The sequence below is a fragment of the Monodon monoceros genome, unplaced genomic scaffold (assembly GCF_005190385.1).
Source record: "Monodon monoceros isolate NGI ecotype Baffin Bay Population unplaced genomic scaffold, NGI_Narwhal_1 Super_Scaffold_18, whole genome shotgun sequence".
In the NCBI taxonomy this organism is placed as follows: domain Eukaryota; kingdom Metazoa; phylum Chordata; class Mammalia; order Artiodactyla; family Monodontidae; genus Monodon; species Monodon monoceros.
In genome coordinates this window covers 24,338,322-24,351,888 of record NW_021703774.1, presented here as the reverse complement: position 1 = coordinate 24,351,888, position 13,567 = coordinate 24,338,322, and the positions used below count along the sequence as shown (strand labels likewise).

Here is a 13,567-nt window from a genome sequence, read left to right as displayed (position 1 = left end):
GATGGAAAAATTTGTGTTAGCATTTTTTATTATAATTGTTTTTCAATGTTTGTATGTTTGTCAGTGTTTCTATGTTTTTACTATACTATGTTATAGTAAAAACACATTTTTAAGAGTAGTCTAATACTGGAAAGCGAATGCACTATGGTATTTAACCAAAATACTGTAGAAGGAAAACTCCATTTACCAGATAATTTTAAATTGTTTGATTTATATCAAAGAGTTGGATTTTTAAAACAATATAGTAATAATAAAGAACTTAAATATATTTTTTAATTCATTATTTGAAGACTCAGAATTTTAAAGGTGAGGGAACATTATAGTGATTAAACAAGTGCAGATTTCTGGGATGTACAATTTTCTTGTGTTAGTCAATTTGAACCTTTGAAACAGTATTTGTATGGGTTTTGCATTATAACCTAATTCTTAGTGAGTTAAATAGGTTAACTTTTGACTTTGTAGAGGTTTTAAACAACGGAATCTTTTAAAATGGATAAAGGAGATTGTTATCTTTTTTTTTCTTTTCTTTCTTTTTTTTTACATCTTTATTGGAGTATAATTGCTTTACAATGGTTAGTTTCTGCTTTATAACAAAATAAATCAGTTATACATATACATATGTTCCCATATCTCTTCCCTCTAGTGTCTCCCTCCCTCCCACCCTCCCTATCCCACCCCTCCAGGCGGTCACAAAGCACCGAGCTGATCTCCCTGTGCTATGCGGCTGCTTCCCACTAGCTATCTACCTTACGTTTGGTAGTGTATATATGTTCATCCTCTCTCTCGCTTTGTCACAGCTTACCCTTCCCCCTCCCCATATCCTCAAGTCCATTCTCTAGTAGGTCTGTGTCTTTATTCCTGTCTTACCCCTAGGTTCTTCATGACATTTTTTTTTCTTAAATTCCATATATATGTGTTAGCATACAGTATTTGTCTTTCTCTTTCTGACTTACTTCACTCTGTATGACAGACTCTAGGTCTATCTACCTCATTACAAATAGCTCAATTTCATTTCTTTTTATGGCTGAGTAATATTCCATTGTATATATGTGCCACATCTTCTTTATCCATTCATCCGATGATGGACACTTAGGTTGTTTCCATCTCCAGGCTATTGTAAATAGAGCTGCAATGAACATTTTGGTACATGACCAAATTATGAATTATGGTTTTCTCAGGGTATATGCCCAGTAGTGGGATTGATGGGTCATATGGTAGTTCTATTTGTAGTTTTTTAAGGAACCTCCATACTGTGGAGATTGTTTTCTTACTTTCACAATTTCAATATAGACACTTTTTCTGCCCTTCCCATGGAACTAATAATTTTTTAATGTGTTACAAATGTTTTAATTATTTAAAAACAAATTTTTTTAACCTAATATGAGCATGACTTTTTTTTTCTTTTCTTTTTTCTCTTTTTAAATATAAGGTAACTTGCCAACACACAATTTAAAGGCTAGTCACATTGCTTCAGATCACTAGAGAATTTCTGGCTAATGAACAGTGGATAGTATAGGAAACAAAACCCCAAATTTTTATGCTTTAAATTTGATAATTTCCCAAAATTATACTCCTAAAATTTTTAATATAAAAGATATTTTTGAGTTATACATACATTAAAGTACCCAGCTTGATGAATTTGTACATGTACAGATACATAGTGTAACTACCAGTCTGACCAAGATACAGGACAGTCCAGCCCCTCAGAAATCTCCCTAATTTCTGTACAAAGTCAGTACCCATCTCCCAAAGTAACTACTGTCTGAGTTCTATAACAGTGTGTTTGTCTGTTCTGTAATTTAATATAAATGTAATCACACAGAGTAGATTTTTGTATCTAGCTTCTTTTTGCCCATGGTTATGTTGGTGTTACATATTGTTACATGTTATGGTAACTTGCTCTGCTTTACTGCTGTGTGTATTCATTATATGACTATGCAGCAATTTATTTATCCATTATATTGTTAATAGACATTTGGTTTGTTTCCAGTTTTTGAATTGTATGAATAAAATGGCTGTGAACATTTTTGTGTATGCTTTGTGGTGAATATATGCATTCTTTTATCTTGGGTATTTCCTAAAGTATAATATTTAAAGATTACTTTTGTTATCCTTTTCTATGGATAATGCATATAAAATTATCTTCCACCATAATTTTAGACTATAATAACATAAACTAAAATTTTAATAATATCTGTGAAATGCTCTTGAAATACATTATTAGCAAAAGGTTGACACTTTTCCCCCCGAATCTCAGTATTTATAGCTTCTATGGAGGTTTTCATTAGTTATTGGCCATCTAAGGAGATTAACACATGAGATAGCTGCACTTTGAACTATGTGAACCAGTGGTGATGTTTCAGCAGTGGAAATGTTCTGTGCTAATATTAGAATCCAGAGAAGCTCTATTTTTTTTTTTTTTTAACAGCCCTTTCAGTGACATTTGTTTGGAAGCATATTGCTGCTGTAATTTTTTTTTAATTCTTTTTTTTCTCTCTTTTTTTCTACAGTCCTCTTTTATCCAAACATAAGGTAAGAGATTTTCTTTGAAAATGTCTATAGGAAAAATGTGTCATGTTTGTTGTATGGACTGTTTTAGAAAATAATGAAACCTTTCTCAAATTATTTTCAGCTTTCTAATTTAATGTAATAGTTTCCTCCAAAGTTTTATTTTTCCTTCTTCTTCTTTTTAAAAAACTTTTTAGATAGCAGCTGTACAGAAGCCCCTGGGAAGGAAATGCTTTACGCAGTTAATAGTATCTGAAGATCCAAAGGAAAGAGGAGCTACAGCCAAAGAGCCGGGTATGTTTTTAAATTACAGGGGGATATAAGAGATATGCCTGCCTCTTATAATAAATATTCTACAAGTGTTAATCTGAGTTGCTGTGAAGGAGTTTTTTTGCATATACCTCTCCTGCACAAATAGCAAAGCAAGATTTTTTTACATTGTGTAATTCTATTTTTAGATATCTAGTAGTAGGAATGATAAAATCTGAATTCTTGTAAAAACATAAAATTATTTCATGTTTTCAGTAGGTGGTTATATGTGTCTAACAGAATATGACAAGATTGTACAAATAAGCTCTGAAATAGAATTGGTTTTAGTGTATTCAGACATCCCTTTCTGTTAAAAAAAATCAATTTTTGTACAAACTTTATCAGAAATTTTTTCTGTAAATCTAGATATTATCAAGATAAGCTCTGTATCCTTAGAGTTTATCTATAGTAATTTATTCTTTCCCTTTTTTTGTTGACTAACATATGGTATACTTTAATTTGTACATATATATTTCTATAGCATTCATAGTATATTTTATAGCACTGTGTCTTATGTCAAAAGTTAAAGATTTCTAGAAATATTTTTTCTTACAGTAGTAACGTATGTTCATTATAAAAACTTCAGAAAATAAAGATAAATAAATATGTTTTAGGGCATTTATTTTTCCTTGTTTATGATTTTAGTACTAATTTATATTCCTGGGCTTTATGTTCCTGGGCCTGAGAGCCCTGATAGTAAACAGGCAGCATCAGGTCTTTTGACTTGAGGTGCCTGAAGAGGTAAGATGACGACGATGATGCCTGCAATTTCACTTGCTTTTTTCTCTTTACGTTTTTTTCCCCCTAAATCTTATTTTATCCCCTCTTCTCTTATGAGGCAAATTTGGGTTGCCTTAGGTCAATCCTACTATATTCTGTTCTTCCTGTCTCTTTTTCCCAGTCATTTTTATTTTGGAAATCAGAATACAATGAGCTTCATAAAAATCTTAGGGGAAAAAGTCACAAAATAGTCACCTAGTTTGGGTGTGAATGTGTCTCTTTGCTGTGCACATTGGGAAGAAGGCTGTTATTACATGCTGATTGTTTGAGTCTGACACTGCCTAGCCCTAGCTTGGCACTACTTCTAGCTTGGCCTTTACTGCAAGATAGGTGGCACAGACAGGAAACTGAGATACCACATATAAGTCACTTGCTTGGCGCTTTGATTCACAACTGGAACCTGGGTCTTCTGGTTTCTAATTAAATTGCAGCATACTTCTGCTAAGTAAGTTGTGTGGATTTTCAAAGACTTGCACAATGCAGACATTTCATTAATAGCCATTTTATGGGGAGGGTGTGGACTAAATTCTGGAGAAGGAAATCTTGCCAAGTCTGATAAAATAATATCTTTTAAGGAAAAATGTCAAATGTCTCATAATGAGCCTACTCAGATTGGTTATTCTATGAATAAATACATAGAAATGTAAGAAAGAATATGAGAGAAAGAAATATGAAAATATTACTTTAAATGATTTGTATTTAATATATTGTCCTTGTTTTACCCCATATTCCTTATTTCTAATGTCTTACATGTTCTACAGTGTAGACTTTCCCTTTTCTTTCTCTCTACATATCTTGGTCTTAAGCTCCTTATATAATAAGTAACTTGCTTTTTTGTGTGTGTGGTGGTTAAAGACATTGTTTCTGGCACCAAACTTTTCTGGTTTGAATCCCTCTCTCCACCACTTGAAGTTGTGTGACCCTAAGAGACTTCCCTGGTGGTCCAGTGGTTAAGACTTCACACTCCCAATGCAGGGCACATGGGTTCCATCCCTGGTTGGGGAACTAAGATCCTGCATGCTACACGGTGCAGCCAAAAAAAAAAAAAAAAGTTGTGTGACCATAAGCAAGTTGCCTAATTTCTCTGTCCCTCCCTTTCCTCAGCTCCAAAAGGTGGACATTAATAGTTCTTACCTCATAGGATTCTTATGAGGATTAAATTAGTAATTTCATTAAAGTTTAAAACAGTACCTGGCATAAGGTAAGAAAAATATGTGCTCACTGCTCTCATTACTCTTCCTCCACCACTTCCTCCTCATGTTATCACTACCCCCTACTACTAGTATTCCATTAATGTTCTCTATGTGTTATTCATTGCTACTTTTCTAATTATTCTATCATTATTAAAGTCTTCAAGTAATTTATGTAGTATTTTATATTTTCAAAATACTTTTATGTATATTATCTCATCTTTTCCTCCTAACAACCAATTTAAGGTAGGCTAAATCATTTTAAGAAACTCAAGGAAGGTAAGTGACTTATTCCGGAACAGAACTAATTAGAACACAAAGCTAAACCCTATTTTTCTGACCCTGAAGCCCATGTGTTTTTATTAATTTATATTTTAATTCATTTTTATTAAGTAATATTTTATATGTAAAAATAATATGAAATGTACATACATTTTAACAATTGATAGAAAAATGAAGACCTGTGAACCTTGTACCTAACAAGGGACTAAATTGTCAGTTCTGTTACAGCTACCTTTGTGTTCCTCTCTATCCCATCACCTGCTTCACTCCATTCCTGAGGTAACCATTATCCTGAGTTCTCTATTTATCATTCCCTTCCCATTTTTAAATCAACTTTATTGAAGTACAATTTCCATACAATAAAATGTACCCATTTTAAGTGTATAATTTGATGAGATTTGACAACTGTATACACTCATGTAACTACTACCCCAGTCAAGATATGGAACATATTCATCACTCCAAAATCTTTCTCCCAGCCCTCTTACACTCAGTCCCTCCCACCTCCAGTCCCAGGCAACCCAGTGCTTTCTCTTATTATCAGTGGGTTTTCCCTGTTTTAGAATGTAATATAAGTAGAATTGTTCAGCATCCTTTTTTTTTGAGAGCCTCCCATATTGTTGTATGTATCATTAATTCATTTCCTTTCATTGCTGAGTAGTATTCCACTTTTTGACCGTACCACAATTTATTTATCCATACACCTGTTGATAGATATTTGGGTTGTTTCCAAGTTGGAGATATCATGAATAAAACGGTAGGAAGGTTTTTTTGTAGATACATGTTTTTATTTCTCTTGGGTAAAGAACTTAGGGTGGAGTTATTGGGTCATAGGGAAGGTACATGTTTAGCTTTCTAAAAAACTGTCAAATAGTTCTCCAACGCTCTTGTCCTATTTTATACCCCACCAGCAATATATGAGAATTCCAGTTGTTCCACATCCTTGCTGACATTTAATGTTCTTTTTTTTTTTTTTAAGTCATTTAGTGGATATGAATGTCTTTTCTTTTTTAAGTCTTTTTTTTTTAAGTCATTTAGTGGATATGAATGTCATTGTGGTTTTACCTTGCTTTTCCCTGATGACTGAGTATGTACATTTTTAGTTTAGAATTAGCCTCTGTAGAAGTTGTACTAATTTATACTATTACCAACAGTTCAGACTTAATTTAGGCACATTTCTTTCCATCTACTAAAATAGATATTAACATTGAAAATTTCTTTTTCAAGCCTGATATCACTCAGATGTTTTTACCTGATGATAATTAATGAGATACTCAGAAAATATAAGAAATGTGTTAATTCATGAATGCTTTAGTCTCACATCATGTATTGTATAGGGGATTTTTCCCTAAAGAGAATTCATGGGGGAATGGGAGATGAGAGAGTAACGCAAAGGTATGTGCATTTGTAGAGCATGTGTTAGAACTTAGGTTTAAATCTAACTTCTCATTTTAGAACTACCTCTTTAATTTGGTATTATTAAGTATCTGTCATACACTCAGCTTTTATTCCATTTTTATTTCATCAGAGTAGAATTTTTTTTTTAGTACATCTTAAGTCAATGCAATAGGGATTAGTAAACTTACCTCACTAGATCTTTGGGTTCAGGAGAACCAATTAACAGAAATTCATGTTAATATTAACAGAAACATTAACAATAAGTTTTGTACTATGATACATACTTGTAGAAAATTCAGAAAATATTTTTGGTTAAACATAGTGGATCAAACGTTTACTTCCACTTTTTTTTTGGAACACTATTAAAATATCTGAAGGGGATCCTTAAAGGCAGAAAGCCAGAAGGACAGAACTGGCAAGGACCCAGCAGCAGATATGACATCCAGAAAATTTTGGAAGCTGGAAAGCAGATAGATGGGTGACACCTGGCTTAACATACCAGAGAAAGCCAGAAACTAAGTGTCTACAGGGAAAAGGTTGATTTCTGCTTGGGAAGTTTTGGGAATTGGAAGCACAGAGGGTACCTCTAAATTTAAGGGTTTAAAGTTGGGCTAAAAGACTGTACAAGAAGCATTTAGACCTTTATATTCCCCTTCTACCGAATCGGAGGCCTGTTGGAAGCTAGACACAATACAGCAGTGCCTTCAAAATTGCGAGAGAGCATGATTTCTAACCTAGAAAACTTTACCCAACCAAAGTTTTAGTCAGGGGTGAAGAAGTAAAGACTTTCAGATGTGAATAACCTTAGAAAGTTTACCTTCCATGTACCTTTTCTTAGGAAATGTTCTACTAAGAGAGAATAAACAAAGAGGAAGACCTGGGATTCAGAGAAAACAAGGTTTCCAAAATAGAGCCAAAATGAATTCCTGGGATCACTGGGAAAGGAAATTCCAGGATGATACCTGTGTAGCAGCCCTGGAGAGGAGTTCCAGGTCAGGGACTCAAGAAGGATATGTTTTAAAACTGATGGATTATCTGTTGGTACATATGCCGTAGTTGTACATCTGTCAGAGTTTGAAGACACATAGGTAAAGTTTTTTTTTTAATGAAGTAATGAGGCAGTTATCAACACCAAGGAAAACAAAGCATAAATGAGAAAGGAAGACGTATCAGAGTACATAGTGTGGGTCAGTTGTGAATAATACTTACAAAGCCATAGTAACATAAGCATTTGAATATTGATTTGCCCCAGAATTGTGTTGAATTGTAATGGGAGCTAGAGGAGAAGAAAGAAAACATCATTGTTGGGGAAAGGAACCATGAGAGCTAACTCTCTTCCATAGTAGGAAGTCAGTAGGTGTTCTCTAAAACTGAAAAGTCAATAAATAACAATGTAAGTCTTATCTAGAAATGGAGAGTAAATATGAGAAGAAACAGCTAAAGGAATTGAAAATTGGCTGCCCCTAGAGAGCAGGAATCAGACAGATGGGAGGGTAAGGCAGCAGACTGTTTTTCATTACCTGTAAGGACAGGTTTTAAGTTTTTCCCCAAAAGCATGATTTGATACAACAAATTATAGAATAGCATATATTATGTGTGATTTGGAGACTGAATATGTATTAAAAATATCACTTAGATTTTATATGGCGTCAAACAAACTATAGCTACTCACCTGATCTAGTCTGAAACTCTTGCCCTTTGCATCTTAAATTACTACTTTTTTTCATATTTTATATTGTTTCTAATAGTGGAATGAAGCAACTGTTTTCAGGCCAGTATTTATAAGTAATGCATTGTACCTATGCGTAGTCTTTATTACACACCACTTAAGTGGTATCTTGCTTCATTAGAAACGGTACTTAAAGTGACTTGTATTTTGTCTAAGTAACTATAGTCAGCCACGTCACTTTCTACTCATGTAATGGCGTCTCAAGCTGATTCTCTAACTTTTCAGTCACTTATAGCTATTAAATAGTCTCATTTTGATTCTTTATGACTTAGTCCTTTTCAATTCCAAACTTTACCATAACACTTAAATCTCATTTTATTCAAAGCTCTTCTCTGTCCACCAGCTCTGCAGGGGCTGGGAGCATGGCCTGCTCTCTGGTGAAGCTAGCTAGATTAGTGCATAGGACGGAATCCAGGCTATGGGGACGTGTGGTGGCTCCGGCAGGACCAACTGAGGAGGCGCTTACTTCCAAGTTGCTCTCCTAGACATCTGTGGTCCTTTAGGTAACTGGCCCTCAGCTAGAGACAGCACACCCCGTTCCTCTGATGTGAGGCCCTCTCCGCCCTGTGTTTATGCTATTTACTCTCTGAATTCTATGGATGTGTTTTGAGGGCCGCCTTCTGAACCTTTGGGTACTGGGAACTTGTGGAGGAGAGCTTGGCCCCCTTTCCATCTGGCAGGGGCCCTCTTTGCTCTGACGTCCTGCATCTTAACAGAGAGGCAGACCAGCAAGCTCAGTGGTGAAGCAGACAACCTAATGGGAATTAAAATGTCCATGTGTTTTTTTTTTTGCAGTCTTCCAAACTTTGAATGATTCCTTGGGGTGAGACAAGACAAAGAATGCTGTACTCTCCCCAAAAGAGACCTATTTTTCCTTGTCCTCTCCTCATCTGATGTTCAAGTTAAGGCATTGGGGGAGGTAATACGAACTCTAATAAGCTCAGCAGTGCAGAGTTGAGGTGGCCAGACTCCATCCCTGATTCTCTGAAACCAGAAGATGGCATTTAAGTTCTGTCTTTTCTTTGGTATGGTACGTGCTGCCATTGCCAATTGGTAATTATTAAAGTACCAATAAATGAAAAACCAGGTAGAATATAATCATCACTATATTTCACCCTTGATTTTAACCTTTGGCCCATGATTTGTATAAATTAAGCAATATATGACAAAAGAAAAAGTTAAAACTCCTGTGGTAGTTAGGAATGCTTAATCGACCAAAAACTCAATCATGAGCAAGCTTCTCTCTTATCTACTAGTTTATGCATTCAGTATATATTTTGTGAAAGTTTTTAATGGTTTAGTTTTAAAGTGGAAGAAAAGTATTTTAAATTGTTTTATTTAAAATAGAAATTGAAAGAAATATTAAAATTCCAAACCTATTTCTGCCTGGTACCAAGACTTATGCTTTATACCACTACCTTTGACTGCCTCCCTTTAAGAAGTTAAAGTAATTTTCCAACACATTAATTAAGGATGTTATTATTAAGGATATTATGCTTAAATAAATTTGAACAAAACAGACTTATGTTCCTTAGTTTAGTCTTAATAGATCAGAACCAGTATTTTTCTTACACTTTAAATTATGTATTACTATGGTTCATCATGTAAAAATATTTAATATACCATGTCTTAAATACACTGAAAATAATTTTTCTACACTTTAAAATATTCGTTTAAATATACACAGCCAATAAAGCTCAGAAGAATATCTTCTAAACCTTTGAAAAAAATGACTTTTTCAATTATAATGAAGACTAAATTATATATTCATATTTTAACATGTTTTTGAATAATCTGTTAATTTTCATATCTAAAGGATTACTTACTAAATGTTTAGGATGTTTCCTCTACCTAAAGACACTATTATCCATCAGGTAGAATTTCCATTTCAGAGGTTTAGAATATCATTGTGTCCCACATTTTATTCATGTCCTTTCTCTTCCCTCCTGTACAAAGTTGTTTTGAATCTTAAAACAGCTTGCTTTCCTTCATTTTCAGAGAGTGAAACTTGTCTTGGCATGGAATCAGGAAAAGAAAGCCAACATAAAAGAGAGACCTGCGAGAGCAGTCCCTGCTGTAATCAGATGGACAGGCAGGCAGATCCCCTGAGCCTTCCGGTAACTGCAGGGAAGGGCCACACGGAGGAGCCGCTCTGCAGCGCTGAAGCCACACTGGAGCTCCACGCCCTGCCCTTGGAGTCGGCAGGGAGCAGGTCTGGGCTACTCTCTTCAGGGAATGCTTGTGAGGATGACAGCCGCTTGCAGCTGACTCAGTCAGAGGCCAGCCAAGATGTGGCCGAAATAGAGGGCATTGCTAAAGACCCTAAGGTTTCCAGCGAGTCAGTGATAGAGCCATTGATTTTACCAGGCTCTGATCATATACCTCCTGCGTTGATTTCTGAGGGTAAATACTCACAGACGCAAAGAAAGGAACTCCAGTTGCTACTTGAGGATGCTTCTGAGGCGTTGCCCACAGACCAACTTGAGAACAATGAATTAAATGAGCTGCAGCAACCTGATCTTACAGACAGTGATGGAAAATCACCACAGGGGCAGACTGACTCAGAGGGCTCTGAGAGTGTACTTTGTGAAAATAATCAAGTATCTGATTTAAGTACAGTGCTTCCAGAAGTGTATATGGCCCCAGAGGAACAGGGAGATAAACACGAACAAGTCAGTAAGGAAACAGAAGACTATTTGAACAGCCTTTTAGAAGAATGCTTAAAAGATACTGAAGATTCCCTTTCATATGAAGATAACCAAGAGGAAGACCCTGATCTCCTTCAAGATCTTTCTCCTGAAGAAGAATCCTATAGTCTACAGGAGAACCTGCCTTCTGATGAAAGCTGTCTTTCTCTCGATGATCTTGCAAAAAGGATAGAGATTGCAGAGGTAAATTTGAGATTTAATATAAATATGATTTAATATAAAATACGATTAAAAAGATGAAATTTGAAAGCACATATATGCTAAATATTGCCTTGTTTTTATAAATTTTCCCAGGCCTCAAACATGAGGGGGAAATTTAGTTAACATAAATTTTTAATCATTATGTATAATCATGATGTTTATACCTCAAAAATTATATTGCATGCCTCTAGTATAGTAAGTATTATGAACCTCATTTTTCATATTCTTATGATTTTTATTTGGCGGTCCTGGGAATTATTAACAAAATAAGATTAGTTACATTCTTGTAAGGAAATCTTATTTTTCTTCTCATACATCTAGAAGATAAAATATATACTCACTGTTTCTTCTTATTATTAAGTATTTTAAAATTCTTTAAAACAGTATAATACAATGAAGGAAACATTTTAAAATACAATAAGAGTAGGAGATACTGAATGGATTTATAAGCTCTAGGTTTGAACAAACTTAATACTTACTGCTTGACTAAGTCAAATATTACAAATAATTCAAAGTTTTAAAGTTTCTCTAAACAGTAATTAAGCTAGTCAAAACCCAAAAAAAGGGGCAGGAGAGAATATCAAGATGACCATCCTCCTTTGTTTGATAATACAATTTTTTAAAGTTCAAGGGGGAAAAATAAAGCCATACCAAAACTATAGCGCCTCAGGAAGGCAGCCTGACATAGTGGAAGGAGCAGAGTCTGGAGAGCCTTAGTTCAAATACTGACTCCACCAGTTATCAGCCTTATGGAGTTACTATCTAACTCTCTAATTCTGTTTACTTCTCTGAGAATTAGGTTGCTAATTACTTTTCTTCTTCTTCATCTTATATTTTTTTCCAAATAAGCTTTTAATTTAATTTATGTCCATTTCTAATTCTGCATTATCACTGGAAAAAAAAACCCATCAAGTAGAAAATGGAAATGTAACAAAGACAAAATAGACAACAGAATACATATGAAAATGGAACCCTGTGGAAGCTTTCTAAGATGATTACTGTTATATGACTAGCTTCCTTTATTGCTATTTATAGTCAGTTCTCCATCAACTATGATTTTTATTCTGAATTTTTTTCTTGACAAAATTAGATAAAATAGTCATTCTTTTGTTTAACTAGATCTTTTTATTGCCGTTTATAGTCAATCCTCCATAAACTGACTTTTCTTAATTTTTTCTTAAAATTATTTAGTAGTGCTTAATGAGTACAGAGTTTCTGTTTGGGGTGATGAAACTTTTAGAAGTAGTTTTGGTGGTGGTTATACAACATTATGAATGTAATTAATGCCACTGAATAGTACACCTAAAAATGGTTTAAATGACAGTTTTCTGTTTTATATATATATACATATTTTTAAACCATAATTTTTAAGAATAGTAAAAAAAAATTTTTTTAATACAGCTAATAGTATAACACTGGACCTTCTCTTTTTTATTTTCATCAGACCTCTGATACAGGGAATTATCAAGGCAGAAGTCACAACCATATTCAAATCTAGCTGTAATAACAAAAAGTTACCGCTATCTGACTGCTTATTTTCAAGTTGAATCAAGCTGACCTTATGTATGGTCTAATTTTACTTTTTTAAGTATAAACTGTGAAGAAGGACCAGAGTACTCCTGTTGAGTCTCCCTGCCTTAAAGGACATTTGTGGTGTAGAATTACTGTTAAATTAACATTGTACTACAACTAAATGGAATAGTCCTTCTTCAAACCCGTAATGTCGGTTTTTCCTGTAGATAACACCTAGCTAGAGGTGGAAATTATATGTATGAACATTTTAAAGTTGTCTTTCCTGTGAAGTTACTTTTTATACATGATGATCCCCTTTCCTAAAAATCTATTGGTCTGTTAAGTTATACTGTTTAAAAAAACCCCAAAGCTACATATGACTAACAAAACTAGTTTACTTTCCTATGATAATGCTAAACAGATTGTTTCTGAATACTTCCTTCTCTGTTCTGAAAAATATACCTTTAATAAAATCTGCCTGTGTCAGGAAAAGTTTTTAAAATTTCAAAACTGGAAATCACTATGCTTACTACTTCCTTAGTACCCTAAGAATGAAGTTTTGAGCTAAGTAAAATGTCCAGGTAATAGTGGGTTTGCTTATAAGTACAAACTTCTTTTTAATCCAAACACTTTATTTCGTGCTTTCAATGTAATTGTATTAGGGATCTCTTCATGTGTCAGGTGCTGAGGATAAGTGAGGAATCAGATGAAGTTCTTGGCATTTGGGGACTCTGCTGCCACATTTGTGCATACTTTTGTGAATATAGGGTACAGAACATAATTTCTTAATAACTAAATAATGTTCACGAATAATATTTTTCCTGCCCTCAGGAACCACTGAGGCTTGTGAGCCTGCTTTTCTCCACATCACTGTGCTATCCTGTGAGTCCTTCTCTCCCAAATCTATCATTTCTTCCTGTGAGTGACTCTGCCCCTTACAGATTTCCTTA

General features: G+C 34.3%; 1 protein-coding gene across 3 annotated transcripts in view; it reads left to right on the top strand.

Annotated features, from left to right (window-relative positions):
- Positions 1–13,567, top strand: part of CNST (consortin, connexin sorting protein) — a 118,565-nt gene that overhangs the window by 78,776 nt on the left and 26,222 nt on the right. For all 3 annotated transcript variants that reach the window (XM_029229312.1, XM_029229309.1, XM_029229311.1), the window contains exons 7-9: positions 2,511–2,532; positions 2,706–2,802; positions 10,195–11,087. In XM_029229312.1, coding sequence (XP_029085145.1) covers positions 2,511–2,532; positions 2,706–2,802; positions 10,195–11,087 — 1,012 coding nt within the window. The remainder of the gene's footprint in view (positions 1–2,510; positions 2,533–2,705; positions 2,803–10,194; positions 11,088–13,567) is intronic.